Genomic DNA, 17,721 nt, shown 5'->3' on the forward strand with positions numbered 1-17,721 from the left:
CTGACTCTACTAATGCCAATTCCATAGTTTATGGGGCTTCTTGCATCAATAATTCCTACATTTCATGGTCTGAGAAAACTTAATAGGCACCAGGAGTAAACATGAATGTGGATACTGGTTATCCATCATCGTTCCTTAATGCAATGAAAGCCAGGCTAACAAGTCCATGCTCTAGGGAGTTCTGCATTCACCTGATTGCTCAAAATCTGACAGTGGGGAAAAAACAAACCATTGCCAAGATATGTGCCAAGTGAAAATATTCCAACTGGAACATACCTCAGGGAAAAGACCTGGGAGTCATTGATAGCAGCTCCATGGAAACACCTGCTTGTGCACAGCAGCGGCCAAAACAAAGACAATGTTTGGCTGCCAAAGGAATGGGATGAAGAATAACCTGCTCTGACTATGAACTCAGTTTTGGTTACCCAGTCTCTCTAAAAGGGTTACCATATGCAGACAGATTGAAAAGTCTGTGACTGTTTAATATAGAGAAGAGACAAAGAAGGGGGCATATGATAGAGGAGAGCCTTATTGCTTCAAATGGGTTAATTCCCCACAGCAAAACTGATTGGGAGGAAAAAATTAGACAGAAAAACGGGAATGAAAATTGGGAGTTCTTTCAGAAGAGTTCATTAGATATTCAAAAAGTCACGATTCCATAGTCAAGAAAATACAGAACTTTGGACAAACCTCGGTTCAGTGGCAAACCGAAGGCAGCAATGTTAATCTTTCAGAAAAAGGAGATGTGTTCCAAAAAAAAATTTGTTCTGCATTTGTAAAGAAGCAGTTTAATTTCATCCTTTAATGGGAGAATGTGTATATGGTTGATCAAAGGAATGATGTGGATGCAATGGACTTTGATTTCTCTGAGGCATTTGATTTAGAAGGGGAAAACATCCTGATTAAAAAAAGAACACTGTAGAATATCAATCGAGCACATGTAAAATTGACTTAAAACTGCCTAACTGACAGATCCCAGAAAGCAGTTGTCAATGGGCCATTGTCAGCAAATTTTGATGTTTTAGTGGGGTTCTTCAGGGATCAGTCCTATGCCTGATCCTATTCAATATTTTCATCAATGATCTGGAAGCAAATAGAAAACCACTGCAGATAAAATTTGTGTACGACCCAAAGATTGGCAGAATGGTTACAATAAAGAGGCCAGGGCAGGCATACTGATTGATCTGGTGTGTTTTGTTGAGCTGGGCCTATGCAAAGAAAATGTTTTAATACAGTCATATGCAAAGTTATCCTCTCTGAACAGGGAATGCAGACCTGACCCACACACTAGGGCACTGTATTAAGGAATGTGGGGACCCTGAAAAGGATTTAGGGGTCCCTGTGGGCAACCAACTCATCGTGAGCTCCCAGTGCAATGATGCAGCCAAAAGGGCTGATGCGATCCTCGTATGCATAAACAAGGGAGTCGTGAGTTTGAGCAGGGGAAGGATTTTATCTCTGCACAAGGAGAAATTCACTCGTCGAACCACAGAGTCCATATTTCAAAAGGGATGTTGAAAAATTGAAGAGGTGCAGAAAAGAGCCACAAAATTATTGGAGGAAGGAGAAAATGTTGGACAGAGAAAGACTTAAAGAACTTCATTTATTCATCTTAAATAATAATAACGGGCTCTGTAATCTATCAGAGAAAGGCAGAGCAAGAACCAATGGCTGGAAGCTGGGGTGATTAACCATTGGAACAAACTGCGATAGGAAGTGGTGGATTCTCCAACTCCCCATGTCTGCAGATCCAAACTGGATCCTTTTCTAGAAGATCTGTTTGAGGGATTCTCTACGCTTAGAAAGCTACAGTGGCATTTCCGTAGTGATTCAGTGTAGATACTAACACTGACGGCTGGGGTTCTCCCATCAGTGTATGTAATCCACTTCCCTGAGAAGTGCTAGCTAGGTTGTGGGAAGACTTCATGGTGTCTACTCAGGGGTTAGGTTGATATAACTACATCTCTCAGAGCTTTGAATTCTTTCTGATGCTTCAAAAAAAAGGCAAATGCAATGTTAGATTGTATTAGCGGAGGTATAAAATGTAAGTCACAGTAGGATATAGTACCGCTCTATTCAGCACTGGTTAGGCCTTAGTTAGAGTGGTGAGTCCAATTTGGCACTCTGTATAGAAAGGATGTAGATTACCTGGAGAGGATCCAGAGGTGAATGACAAAGATGATCAACGGGAGGAAATACAAGCCATATGAGCAAAGGCAGAAGGAACCAGGCATGTTTACTTTCAAAAAGATGAGATTAAGTGGGGGTCATGATAGCAGTCTTCAAATAGTTGGAAGGCTGCCATAAAAAGCTGGAGGAAAGTTGTCCTATTTTGCCACAGAGGGCAGGAGAAGAGGCAATAGGTTCAAACTACAGCATAGCAGATTTAGATGAAATATCTGGAAAAAAATTTGTAACTGTAAGAATAAGAGAACAATTGAACAGATGCCTAGGGAGGTTGTGGAAGTTCCTTCACTGGAGGTTTTCTAAAGGAGAAGGGAAAGTCATCTGTCTGGAATGGTTTAGTCATAATAAATATTGCATCAGGCAGGGGGTTAGACTAGATGACCCTTGAGGGCCCTTCTTATCCTATGGCTCTGTGATTCTACAATGTAATCTAGTGAGGAGCAGGACTTAGTCAAACACAGATCATGGAGATGAATACTGGGGAAACTGGGTAAAATTTAATAGCATGTGTTATGCAAGAGGACAGATTGGATGATTTAATGGTCCCTTCTGATGCATCCAATGAAGTGAGCTGTAGCTCATGAAAGCTTGTGCTCTAATAAATGTGTTAGTCTCTAAGGTGCCACAAGTCCTCCTTTTCTTGTTATGGATACAGACTGACACGGCTGCTACTCTGAAACCTTCTGACCTTGAACACTGTGAATCTATCAATTAAGAAACTAGATCAGGCAATAATGTTTACTGTACCTCATAACATGAGCAAGGGAACATTCAATTACATTTAACATATAACAGTGAGAAAAGAAAATTCTTAACAGAATCCATATTTAACCTGTGGAACTTATTGGCACTGACATATTAGGTTGAAGTGTTTAGCTGAATGGGATTCACAAATGGGGAAACTTTGGGGAAAAGGGGAGCCTATAGAGGAAGCAGCGGCTCCACCTGAACCAAAATGGAACCAGATTGCTGGCACTTTACATTAAAAAGGTCACAGAGCAGTTTTGAAACTAAGGGTTGGGGGAAGCCGACAGGTGAAGAGGAACACATGGTTCAGACAGAGACATCACGAAGGGGAGGCTCTATTAATGGAGATTCTCTAAGTCCTAATGAGGACGAGATGATGGAAAATGATAAAATACAGGTAGGATCTGATGAGAAACAATGAAATGAAAAAGTGTCCCGTTCAACTACATCATGTAATGGCAGACAGCTAAAAGGACTCCAGATTTTAAAGTGCTTCTATACCAATGCTAAAATTCTAAATAATTAAATGGGTGAACTAGAGTGCCTCATATTGAGGAAATGGTAACAAAAATGAATAGGGGTATGGAAGCACTTCTGTGTGATGAGAGATTAATAAAATTGGGACTTTTCAGCTTGGAAAAGACATGACTAAGGGAGGACATGCCTGAGGGCTGTAAAATCATGACTGGTGTAGAGAAAGTCGATAAGGAAGTGCCATTTACTCCTTCTTATAATACATGAACTAGGGGTGACCAAATGAAATTAATAGGCAGCAGGCTTAAAACAAATCAAAGGAAGTATTTCTTCCCACAACACACAGTCTGTGGAACTCCTTGCCAGAGGATGTTGTGAAGGCCAAGACCATAACAGGGTTCAAAAAAGAACTAGATAAATTCATGGAGGATAGGTCCATCAATGGCAATTAGCCAGGATGTGCAGGAAGGTGACCCTAGCCGCTGTTTGCAAGAGGCTGGGAATGAGCAAAGGGGATGGATCACTTAATGATTCTCTGTTCTGTTCATTCCCTCTGGGGCACCTGGCACTGGCCACTGTCGGAAGAGAGGAGACTGGGCTCGATGGACCTTTGGTCTGACCAAGTATGGCTATTCGTATGTTCTTATTTTTTTCTGGATTGGCCATTGTAGGTGGTGATGGTGGCACGACTTTTAGTTAGGGCAGCCTGGCATGTTCAATTTGAAGACCTTATTTTCAGTTGCTTATAAGTTTGCCAAACTGTCACTGTTTGGACTAAAAAATTCCCATACTGGGTTTCTGCTTCAAGTTTGAAAGTTTCAGGCACAACAGTTCAGCTGACTTCATTAATAAATCTCTGAGAAAACATGTCTTGCCCATGTTGAAAAAATTGTTTAATTGTTCCAGTGAGGAGTGCTATCACCTCCATGCTTTCCAGCAAATTAAAGTCAGGTAACAGCTCCCCTCCCTGTCACTCATTAACAGCCAAGCCCTGAAATGCAAGAGGAGGAGGTCACACTGTCTGTGTGTTAACACACTTCTCGCTCCTGAGGTCTTTTCTCAGTTCTACCTGCAAGGAGACTTTTGCCTCGGTGGGGTCTTAGCAAACTATGGGCCATGGCCTCCAAATTTGGCCTTGTATCAGACATCTACTGTCACCTTTCATGCTGAAGGATCCACAGTGTCACTGAAATACAGACACATTGGGGCTGGAGGTCATCAGCTTGGGGTGGAGGGTGCAGCAAAGAGGGATAATTTGCCAGGGAAACTGGAGCAAATTCACCACCTACGTCCAGAGACCTGGGATGTTTAATGGCTGTGCAGAGCAGAAAAGGATGACAGACCTAATCTCTATCCCATCCCACCCAAGTTCTACTGGGTTTGTCAGAGAGGTGAGCTCCTCAGCAGGAGATGGGTACCTGTGAATCCTCAGAAGGAAGTGTCTGCCCTGGGAATTCCCCTCAGGTAGTCGTGTCCCACAAATTTCTCACCCCAGCATCTGCAGGAGAATCCCACGCTGAGAGCTGACAAAGAGGTGTGCACTGTTTATAATATAGTTCTGTGTAATCCCTGCAGGGTTCACTCAGCCTCTAGGGGAGAAGCGGCGTCTGAATGGAAACAGGCTGGACACCAGAGGCATGCTAGCCAATATTTCTTTTTCCATGTCTGTGCTTCTGTGTTCTTTATCCTGTTATTGGAGTAAACAATAATTAAGGGACCTTCCCTAAGGGAGATGAGAACTCTTGGGCTCTGTGTTGAGTGAGAGAGGAATTGGCTACTCTGTGCATTTGTGTATATTTAAAAAATATAGTTGATTACTAAGAAAACTAGGGATAATGCCTAGATCTGCATAGGGCCTGACACCCTGTAAATGCCCAGCTGGCATGAGTAGTAGTAGACAGAGAGACCGAGAGATAGATAAGTGACGGGAGACCTGAGCACTTTCTGCAGGCACACCCTATCAAAAGCTTTGCTAAAGTCAAGGAATAACACGTCCAGTGCTTTCCCCCATCCACAGAGCCAGTTATCTCATCATATTTCTCATGGCAATGGAATTATAAGTTTTGTACTAAGTATGTCTTCGGAGATATCATTCTAAAAGTCTTAATCTGCTAAATATTAATAGCTCATTGCTATCAACGTATGTGACATTATGAAATCTTGCTATGTGTGACATGAGGCTGGGAACACTCCAAAGCAGGCATTTGGCATGACAATAGAGTAGCCAGACAGTATTAATTTCTGTAATTTACATCTATCCAGGGAAGAATCCACTAACATAGGAATCTGAATAAGGAAGCCTCCTCAGAGGGAGCATGGATACAATGGAGAAAGTTTGGCCAATGGGAGTGGACCTCCCATGTTACATGCACAGACTTTCCAGCAGGCTGGAAGAAACTATAAAAGATGCGGAGTGACATCCTCACTTGTCTTCACTCCCCCACAGCTCGACACTGAAAGAATGTCTGGAAAACAAAGGATTTTGAATGGGGAAGGGGAACCAGGCTGTAAGGCAGATGCACCCTGTGCTTCAGGAATGTGTGAGCCCACTTGTATCATCAGTCAGGGTGAGAGATTGCTCATTCGAATCCTAAGTAATGTGTTCAAGTCTTAGATTTGTTTCCTTTTATTCTATTTAAAGTTAATCACACTTCCCTGGGTTCAGCTCTGGCGGCTACAGTCTTAAGTTCAACAGAGTCATCTCAGGTTTCAGAGTAGCAGCCGTGTTAGTGTGTATTCGCAAAAAGAAAAGGAGGACTTCTGGCACCTTAGAGACTAACCAATTTATTTGAGCATAAGCTTTCCTGAGCTACAGCTCACTTCATCAGATGCATTCAGTGGCGTCATCTCAGTTTGTTTTAGATCCAGAGCCCATAGGAATACAGTAACCTCAAGCAAACAACACAGACAATTACAAGAGCATTTATCTTTTAGTAATTTTATTAAAGATACCAATCCAATCATGAACGCAACAGCATATATAATTCCAAACACGTACATGTACCATGGACTAACTGTAACTATAGACACACTCACATCCTCCTAGGTGGTGTTACAGTGTGTCGGCCCTCTCAAAGTCTCTTGGCCCTTGCGTGGAGTGATTGTCAGTACGGGTTTCTGCTGGAGTATCCCAAAGGGAGCTGAATTTGCTATTCTTGGGCACCCCTTTTTATACAGTGATTTTGACTAGACCTACTTCTATGCCTGTACATGCTGCCATTGTCCCTCTCTTTCTTATTGGTCGGCCCCTGGAGTCATGAGGGACCCCGGATTCCACAGGTGGCGTAAGGTGATGCGCCACCTTCGCTTTGCGGTTAAGGCACGTGTTACGGACAGCGTTGCAGCAATCTTGTGTTTAATTCTAAGCTTTTCTGAATTTGCTTTTGCAGTGTCACCAGAATTTTAGGGCATGAGGTCACTCCTGGGCCATTTCTTGTATCCAAGGCCTAAAATAGTTAAGCTAGGTCTTGCTGGTTTTAGCCTACAGTTTCCTTGTGTTTCAGCTTGTCTGATTTCTCACCTAGTTCCATTAAATAGTACTCATTCTTCTGTCTTACTTAATCTTATACTTCTAGAATTCCATAAATCAATTTTGATTAGCATATAGTGAGTACACCGAATATAACGTGTTGATTAATTAAGTACCAGACAATAAATGAATTCTAAACTAAACTGATTGGCTACACTGGGTGTGAGTTATCTTATTATCAAATGATGATTAGATACAAAGTGCCCTGTCACATACCTATGACAACATATAGCAATGGTTAAAGTGAATATCAACAATCAATTGATAATCAAATCTTATATATAACTGAAAATTTATGCCTAAAAGATTATATGTAAATTAATTTTACCCACACACCATTATTTTGCATTATTACTAGGGCTTAGTTCCTTCTTTTGGGACTCTTTCAATTGTTGAAGTAATTACCCCTCTGCATTGTGGTACGTGACTGTAATCATAGGGTGCTTCTTGAATTTGAGGTGGACTTATGTTCTGTATTTCCTCTTAAGTCTGAACATCTTTATACCCTTCTCTAATATTGTGCCTGGCTGTTGCTGGTGTTGTGACAGTTCATAGACTCATAGAAGATTCGGGTTGGAAGGGACCTCAGGAGATCGGGTTGGAAGGGACCTCGTCCAACCCCCTGCTCAAAGGAGGACCAATCCCCAACTAAATCATCCCAGCCAGGGCTCTGTGAAGCCAGGCCTTAAAAAACTCTAAGGAAGGAAATTCCACCACCTCCCTTGGTAACCCATTCCCGGGGGATATGTTCATAGTGACTTTCCCCTGGAAGGTATTTTGAAGATATTTTAATAAAAGATGCTACAGGGTATGATGATAGTCACAGATGAGAATTAAAGATCGGTGATCCATTGGCGATAGCCTCATATACCTGAAAAAACTGAGGTTTCTTTCCAGTGCTTCACCACCCTCCTAGTGAAAAAGTTTTCTAAAACCCAACCTAAACCTCCACAACTGCAACTTGAGATAGAATCAGTTGATCACATAGGTAAGGGAATAAGAAATATACGTGGTAAGGGGTTAGCCCATTATGTACATATTGTTTTAATTTTTCCTCCCATACACCATGAATAGCCATTGCTCCACCTTTCACTGAGCTTCAACACCTGGTTCTGTTTTCCTATGATCCATATGGAATTCCATCACTGACTGGTAAAGAGTGAGTTTCTCTTGGGATATATATTTTACATTCCCCCCCACCCCACCCCCGCCCCAGATTTCTTCAGTAAGGAAAAGATTTTTTTTCTCCAGTCTACATAAGACTTTTGGTTATCTCTCAATGTTACATGTAATCCTAGTCTATACAAACCCGACATATGAGTTTGTACCTTACATTGTTAGAGTTAAGAAGCTATGGTAGTGGGCATAGGTAATTTCCAAATTGCATCCACCTTTTGCTGTGCAGGTGATTGACCTCCTTGAGACAATGTGATACCTAAAAAGGAAATTTCTGGAACCATTAGTCATACTTTTGTTGGATTACACTTTAATCCTGTGTCCTTGATTATTTGAAAAAGTTCATTTAGACACTCCAGGTGTTTCTCTTTAATTTCTGTTGCTAAATAAATGTCTACACATTGCAATAGAACAGATGGTTTAGAAAACCTTGACAAAATTAATTTTATTTGCCTATGGGAAATGGCTGAGCTCTTATCTACCCCTTAAGGTCAGACTTGAAATGTAAACTGAATCCCATCTACTGTGAAAGCTAATGTTGACTTTCCTTAGACACATGGTGGAAAACCATTTTGCTTTGGGATTGATAGATTTAATCAGGTCAGGCTTTTTGGATACAACAGCTAAACAAGCTAGAGTCACTTGATTCAACTTTCGGTAGTCAATAGTAAGACACCATGACCCATTTGGTTTTTGTACTGGCCAGATTGGAGAGTTGCATACTGTTATACACTCATCAATGATTCCCTGCTGAAGCAATGATTCAGTGTTTTTAGCAATATGAGGTGAGGCCTAAAAAATTGGAAAATTTGCCATTCCTTGGAATGTCTGAAATGGCTCCCTTGCAAGCCACAGGGGTGTGGTCTCGGCCAAAAAGGTGGTGCAATTACCAGCAATTAGAATGGTGGCAACTTTATGACTTGTGCAAATACCGATTCCCTAATTTGCCACACTAGCTCAGCATAGTAAGGTTAGGAAAGGATTTAATGTCTCTCTGACTGTCCAGCACCATGTCACCTGCCAGCTCCGCATGGAGGTCTGAGAGCCAGAGCACCAGGAGAAAAAAATTAGGTTCTGTTATGAGTAAAGATCCGGAGCAGCCTGTCCCGGATCAGTTTGGTCCCCACTCCGTAGATGATGGGATTTAGCATGGGGGGCATCAAGAGGTAAACGTTGGCAATGAGAATGTGGAAATGCAGGGGCACATTCTGGCCAAACCGGTACATGAGGGAGAGGAAGAGACTTGGTATGTAAAAGGCTAAGATGGCACAGAGGTGGGAGATGCATGTCCCAAAAGTCTTGATCCGGGCATCCTTTGTGGGGAGGCTAAAGATGGCTCTGAGGATCTGGGTGTAGGACAGGGCAATAAAAATCACATCCAGACCAATCACACACAAATACCACAAAAAGGCCGTAGTAACTACTGATGCGGGTGTCAGCACAGGCCAGCTTCACCACGGCTATATGTGCGCAGTACGGCTGGGGGATGATGTTGGTTCTGCAATATGGCCACTGCCTCAACAGGAAGGGATATGGCAGTATGACCATTCCACTTCTCAGCATCACGGCCAGTCCAATCTTGGCCACTACGGAGTTTGTCAGGATGGTGGAATGTCTCAGGGGATGGCAGATGGCCACATAGCGATCCAGAGCCATGGCTACGAAGATCCCAGACTCCATCATTGTGAAGCAGTGAAAGAAGTACAGCTGGATGAGGCAGGCAGTGAAATCAATCTCTCTGGAATTCAACCAGTATATTGCTAGCATTTTGGGCACAATGGATGTAGATACAACCAGGTCGGTGAAGGCCAGCATGCAAAGGAAATAGTACATGGGCCCATGGAGACTCGGCTCTGTCTTCATGGTGACCAGGATGGTGAAGTTTCCCAAGATGGCTATGATGTACATGGTGCAGAATGGGATGGAGATCCAGACGTGGGAAGCCTCCAGGCCAGGAATGCCCAGCAGGATGAAGGTGGAGGGGTTTGTGAAGTCGGTGGTGTTGGAATCTGACATGGAGTAGGGGAAAAGGTGTCCAACACTGAGGCAGAACGGTGTCTCCTGCATGTACTGTATGTTCCTCTGGCTTCCTGTATGTGCCCCGGCTCTAGGGTGATGGTGGCCGTACAAATGCCTGGGTGGAGAGACAGAGTTAATCTGAGACACTACATACACAACTGGAGGCTGTTCTCCCGGGTGAGGCGGATTGGTCGCTCCTCACACACTGAAAAATGACACTTTCAATGTTCAGAGAAATGAATTATGAACAGCAGACCCCTCTAATGCCAATTCCATATTTTATGGGGCTCTTGGCATCAGTAATTCCTACACGTCATGGTCTGGGAAACCTTAATAGGCATCAGCAGGAGACATGATTGTCAATACTGGTTATTCATCATTGTTCCTGTCAAGAGTGAATCCCAACTCTGTCACTCCAAGTGCAGAAGTGGGGCCTGTAAGGATTTTAAATATTAATACTTGCATTAAGGCTTAAGGCTTGTATTAAACTCCCAAGGTTTCACATTCTCTCCAATGTTGGCTTGGTAAACACTGCCATCACCCAAATGCAAAAAAAAAAAAATAAATAAAAAATCTTTGAACCCAGGAAGGAGTACTTGGGAATTCCTCCCTGTGGGGTACCATCAAGCCTTTTACACACACACACACACGCCACCACCATGGTAGAGCTGAGAAAGAAAACAAAGGAATTTAGCTGTCGCTACCAGCTCATCAAACAACATGCACAAACATCTTAGGACAACCAAAATCCAATCCTGTTCGTAAAAAAGGTAAATTTTACTAAAAAACAAAAAGAAAATACATCTGAAACTTAGGCTTTTACAAGATTTTAAAAGAGCAATTCCAAAAATCAAGCACCCAAAATAGCTTTCTTGGGGGTTCAGCTTAAAAGGAGTCCACAAGCCAAATAAAAGAAATAACCCTAATCACGTCTAACTAATCATTCTGATCTACTTACACATTTGAAGTTCAGGTAAGTAGTTCTAGGCATGGTCTGATAATATATGATCATACCTGGCTTTAGCTGCCTGCAGTGTGGCTGTTCTGTCCCTCCAGCCCAGGGAACAACAGACAAAGGGAAAGTTTCTTTCCCAATTTCAAAAAGTTTTACCTTCCCATTGGCTCTTTTGGTCAGGTGCCCTCTTTTTTCATTACTGGGGGACTTTTTTAACCCTGTACAGGTAAAGCAAGTAAAGAACAGCTACAAAGAGGATTTTTACAGCTAACTGACTCTATGATGGATAACCAGTACTGACATTCCAAGCTGAAAAGTCCCAGTCTTATTAATCTCCCCTCATACGGAAGACATTCCATACAACTAATCATTTTTGTTGTCCTTTTCTGAACCTCTTCCAATTCCAATAGATCTTTTTTGAGATGGGGTAACCAAATCTGCATGCAATATTCAAGGTGTGGGCATACCATGGATTTATATAGAGGCAATATGATATTTTCTGTCTTATTACCTATCCCTCTCTAAAAAAAAAATGAGGAAACCAAAAAATAATTTGAAGAACAACTACCCAAAAACTCAAAAAATAAATTTTATTTAAGTACATCAGAAGCAGGAAGCCTGCTAAACAACCATTGGACAATGAAGATGAAAAATGGGCACTTAGGGACAATAAGACCATTGTGGAGAAACTAAATGAATACTTTGCATTAGTCTTCACGGCTGAGGATGTGAGGCAGATTCCCAAACTTGAGCCATTCTTTTTAGGTGACAAATCTGAGGAATTGTCCCAGATTTAGGTGTCATTGGAGGAAGTTTTGGAACAAATTTATAAATTAAAAAAGTAAGAAGTCACCAGGACCAGATGGGATTCACCCAAGACTGCTGAAGGAACTCAAATGTGAAACTGAAGAACTGTTAACTGTAGCCTGTAACCGATCATTTAAATCAGGTTCTGTACCACATGGCTGGAGGATAGCTAATGTGATGCCAATTTTTAAAAATGGCTCTAGAGATGACGCCGGCAATTACAGGACGGTAAGCCTGACTTCAGTACCAGGCAAACCGGTTGAAACTATAGTAAAGAACAACATTGTCAGACATGCAGACAGTCATTATTTGTTTGGGAAGAGTCAACGTGTGTAAAGGAAAATTACGCCTCACCAATCTACTAGAATTCTTTGAGTGGGTCAATGAGCATGTGGGTGTCAGGATATAGATATTCAGGCCTGTCTATAAAGGCCTAGACTCTAAGAATGTAGGTGTATTCTTATCACTTGGCTAGTTCTAGAGGCATAAAAGAAAGAATCAAAATCACTGTCTGACGGTGTAAGGGCCTTCTCTTACTGTGACAGTTTGAGGCCCTGTGCTTAGTCTAAGGCTTTGGGCTAAGCAGCAGAGGCAGCCATGAGCTGGGAAGCGAACGGTCACCTCCTCACATTCCAAACTAGTCACATTGAAAGAAGGTGCTATGGGGCTGTTAGGATACAATCCTGTCCTGATAGTGCCTATCTCCTCCAGAGAAAGGGAAGTGCCTAGAAGATGTAAAAGGAAACTTAGTCTGATAGCATCCTGTCTGGAAAGAACTCACTTATCAATAGCTGGGATGTGAAATCCTCACTTCTGTATTGTTTTGTCATTATAGTTCCCACTTTGCTATTGTTTGTCTGTATAATCTCTGTCTGGTTCTGTGATTGTTTCTGTCTGCTGTAGAATTAATTTTGATGGGTGTAAACTAATGAAGGCGGTGGGATATAATTGGTTAAATAACATATTGTAACATGATTAGGATTGGTTAGTTAAATTTCAGTAAAATGATTGATTAAGATATAGCAATGCAGAATTCAAGTTTTACTATATAGTCTGCAGTCGATCAGGAAGTAAGGGGGGGAAATGGGAACTGGGAATGGGGTTGGGGAAATTGGAATCATGTTTTGCTAAGGGGGGAGGAATGGGAACAGGGACACAGGTAAGGCTCTGTGGTGTCAAAGCTGGGAAGGGGGACACTAAGGAAGAAAATTGGAATCCTGCTTGCAGACGTTCCTCCCAATAAACATTGAATTGTTTGCACCTTTGGACTTCAGGGATTGTTGCTGTGTTCATGCGAGAAGAACCAGGGAAGGGGGAGGGTGAAGGAATAATCCCCCTAACAGTCATTCCATCTCAAAAAAAAAAAAAAAATACATTGGACCTGGAAAAGGTTCAGAAAATAGCAAGAAAAATGATTAGGGGTATGGAAGCACTTCTGTGTGATGACAGATTAACAAGATTAGGACTTTTCAGGTTGGAAAAGACATGACTAACGGAGGACATGCCTGTGGTCTGTAAAATCATGACTGGTGTCGATAAGGAAATGGTAGGTGAAAACAAACAAAAGTAAGTATTTCTTCACACAATACACAGTCAACCTGTGGAACTCCTTGCCAGAGGAAGTTTTGAAGTCCAAGACTGTAACAGGGTTCAAAAAAGAACTGGATAAATTCATGAAGATCAGATCCATCAATAGCGATTAGCCAGGATGGGGGGGGGAGGGGAAGGTGTCTCTAGCCTCTGTTTGCCAGAGGCTGGAAATGGACGACAGGGGATGAAACACCTTTCATGATGAAAGATCCCCTATGTCACTGAAATACAGACACATTGGGGCTGGAGATCATCAGCTTGTGGTGGAGTGGGCAGCAAAGAGGGAGAATTTGGCCAGTGATACGGGAGCAAACTAACCTCCTATGTCCACAGTCTTGGGATGACCTGATCTCTATCCCATCCCACCCATGTTCTGTTGGGTTTGTCGGACAGCTGAGCTCCTCAGCAGGAGATGGGTACCTGTGAATCCTGAGACGGAAGTGTCTTCCCTGGGAATCCCTGTCAGGTAGCCGTGTCCCACACCTCTCTCACCCGAGCATCTGCAGCAGCGTCCCATGCTGAGATCTGACACAGAAGTGTGCACTGTTTATAATATAGCTCTGTGCAACCCCTGCAGGGTTCACTCAGCCTCTCGGGGAGAAGCAGCATCTGAATGGAAATGGGCTGGACACCGGAGGCACTCTAGCCAATATTTATTTTTCCATGTCTGTGCTTCTGTGTTTTTTATCCAGCTATAGGAGTAAACAGTAATTAAGAGACCTTCCCAAAGGGAGATGAGAACTCTTGTCTCTCTGCTTAGTCAGCGATGAATTGGCTGCTCTGTACATTTGTGTATATTTAAAAATTATAGTTGATTACTAAGAAAACTAGGGATAATGCCTAGATCTGCATAGGGCCTGACACCCTGTAAATGCCCAGGTGGGATGAGTAGTAGTAGACAGAGAGACTGAGAGATAGATGACTGAAGGGAGACCTGAGCAGTTTCTGCAGGCACACAGTGATGTCTCTAATGGATCACAGATCTTTAATTCTCGTCTGTAACTATCATCATACCCTGTAACACCTTTTATTAGAGGAACTTCAAAATACCCAGCAGAGGAAAGTCACTATGAAAACATCCCCATCATTCAGATAGGTAAACTGATGCTCGGGGAGATGTGAATTGGGAAAGGTCACACAGAGAATGACAGACAGAATGCATCAGTCCTAATTTCCCTGCCATAACCATGGTCTCTCCGTCATTAACTGAGCACACGACAAGAGGGAAATGAAAACATGGTCTAGTCTGGCCTGTTTGTTGGGTGGGTGACGGACTTCCTGGGGTTCAGCCTGGAACATGGTTTGTCAAGGTTCCTTCCCCACTCTGAACTCTAGGGTACAGATGTGGGGACCTGCAGGAAAACCTCCTAAGCTTACTTTTACCAGCGTAGGTTAAAACTTCCCCAAGGTAAAAATTAATTTTACCCTTTGCCCCTGGATTTCCACTGCCACCACCAAACTCTAACTGGGTTTACTGGGAAACATAGTTTGGACACGTCTTTCCCCCAAAAATCCTCCCAACCCTTGCACCCCACTTCCTGGGGAAGGTTTGGTAAAAATCCTCACCAATTTGCATAGGTGACCACAGACCCAAACCCTTGGATCTGAGAACAATGAAAAAGCATTCAGTTTTCTTACAAGAAGACTTCTAATAGAAGTAAAGGAATCATCTCTGTAAAATCAGGATGGTAGATACCTTACAGGGTAATTGGATTCAAAACATAGAGAATCTCTCTAGGCAAAACCTTAAGTTACAAAAAAGACAGAAAGACAGGAATAGTCATTCTATTCAGCACAGCTCTTTTCTCAGCCATTTAAAGAAATCATAATCTAACACATACCTAGCTAGATTACTTACTAAATTCTAAGACTCCATTCCTGTTCTGTCCCTGGCAAAACATCACACAGAGAGACGCAGACCCTTTGTTTTTCTCCCTCCTCCAAGCTTTTTAAAGTATCTTGTCTCCTCATGGTCATTTTGGTCAGGTGCCAACAAGGATACCTTTAGCTTCTTAACCCTTTACAGATGAGAGGATTTTTCCTCTGGCCAGGAGGGATTTTAAAGGGGTTTACCCTTCCCTTTATATTTATGACAGATGAAGATGCCACCACCTCCCTAGGTAACCCGTTCCAGTGCTTCACCACCCTCCTAGTGAAATAGTGTTTTCTAATATCCAACCTAAACCTCCCCCACACTGCAACTTGAGACCTTTGTTCTCCCTCAATGTGGAGAGGACAATGCACCAGCCCTTGCTCCTGAACAGATTTCCTTTTAACATTTCAAACAACTCGCTGCTAGGTAAAAAAATATAAAACAGATTAGGTACAGAAAGATAGATTTTAAGTGATTATAAGTAATAGCGTACAGATCAATGTTGATTACCTAAGAAATAAACAAAATCACAACTTAAATTCTGTACACTAGACAGAGATTGAATCAAGCAGTATCTCATCTTTATGATACAGTTAGTCCACCAGTCTTCTTTTCACAGACTAGATATCCCTTCAGCCTGGGACCACATCCCCAGTTCAGTCCATGTTTCTAAGGTGTTTACAAGTCTAGAAATATGTGGGGAGTGAGGTTGAGTGATGATGCCGCTTCTCCCCATTATATCTTCTGCCACAAGAAGGGAATTTCAGTTTTCCAAGCAAAAGCCCGCATCACAGTTAATGAGAAAGAACAGGCACAAGATGGAGTCCAGTGTCACATGACTGGTCACACACTCTTGCTTCGATGAGTCATAGCAGGGGTCAGTACCCATATCCTGGCTAGAACGTTCACAGGAAAGTTCATCAGGTGGGGTTAAGCTTCTTCTAAGACCTATCATGTTTCTTAACGAGCCATTCCTTTGAATAGTTCATCCAAGTGGATGTAAAGTCTCGTGTGGGTGTTACCGAGGAGCAAACACTTTTGAAATACTGGTACGTAGTCAATATTCATAACTTTAGGTATAAAACTAATACATGCATACACATAGCATAATCATATTCAGCAAATAAAACTTTTCCATTGAAATCTTACATGATATACTGTATGTAAAACACATCATAATCAAATCACTGTGGTAAGTATGGGGGTGCCAGGGTGTTGTTTTGGGTGCAGAATGTTACACCTTCCCCCTTAATTTACTGCAGCAGAGTTAGTCACTGTCTAATATGGACACAGTGTACCCAAGGCCCTCTTTAGGTTTTTACCATAAAGCTCCCAAGAGTTGAAAAACATTGTAGTATTATCCACATGTTCTTGCAAAGTTCTGTGTAGTTTTAACACTTTATAGACCATCCCAGTGATATTAAAAGTCAGGTAGTGTGCCTTCTCTGGGTCTCTAGAGAACGTATCTTTGTATCTGTGCAGCATTGTTAACCATCACGCTTTTCCAACTGGGGGTAACTCAATACAGATATTCATCAATGCCATGAGGTGGTGTGCCTCAGTCTCCCCTTCCACACAGCAAACTAGGTTTATTATGGTTTCCCTGCTGTGATGAGCTTTGAGCCTGTTTACAGGTGTTAGTGAGAAGCAGTATCCCCAAGGGCTTCTTGTTTCCAACTCCTAGTGTGTCTAAAAGCTTTGCCCCAAAATCATGCATGTTACACCCTTTCATAGCATTTACCATCAGTACCAAATTCTTTGTTTCACCGTTAGTAGCAGACTTTGCATCATGAGATTTAACCATAACTCCACATCTTTTATCACAGGCAGGCGTTTCCAAGTATTTTCATTATAAATCACCTTTTGCTTGAACAGTTTGGTTTGTTCAAACCCAGAGTGTCTTTCAATTCCACTGTGAACCTTAACATGTTTAACTACTGGTTTTCCTTTCCCCTCTGTGTCCCCTTCAGTACGGATCTCGGTCTAAGGTCATTATTGGTTCTTTGTCTGCCAGGGTCAGGTGAGATAAGGATGTAAGGGGACTTTGCATGTTGGCTAGCCCGCTGTAGAGTTGCTTGTCAATCCCAGGGTTATGCCCATGCAAAAAAATTCACCCGCTCCCATCTCATGTTTTCCTTTTGATCCCCACTCTCAGCACTGGGACCTAGAGAGTTGTGATCTGTGCTCTTTTCAATAAGAGGTGTATCTTCTCCCAGCAGCTATTTCACAGCTGATTTCTGTGTCTTCCCAACCCAGGGAATTTACTCCTCCTCTCTGTCAATTTGGTCATTAGCATTTTCACAGACAACCATTTATTCATTTGGATCCACATCCTGTCTTTCACAAGGCCATCAGGAACAAAGT

General features: G+C 42.4%; 1 protein-coding gene across 1 annotated transcript; it reads right to left on the minus strand.

The window, feature by feature from the left end:
* Window positions 1–9,180: 9,180 nt before the first annotated feature.
* On the minus strand, window positions 9,181–10,180 carry LOC140914182 (olfactory receptor 52R1-like). The gene is given in 2 exon segments (XM_073351458.1): window positions 9,181–9,504; window positions 9,506–10,180. Coding segments are annotated over 2 exon segments (999 nt in total).
* Between the last annotated feature and the right edge of the window lie 7,541 nt (window positions 10,181–17,721).

The sequence above is a fragment of the Lepidochelys kempii genome, chromosome 1 (assembly GCF_965140265.1).
Source record: "Lepidochelys kempii isolate rLepKem1 chromosome 1, rLepKem1.hap2, whole genome shotgun sequence".
Taxonomy (NCBI): domain Eukaryota; kingdom Metazoa; phylum Chordata; order Testudines; family Cheloniidae; genus Lepidochelys; species Lepidochelys kempii.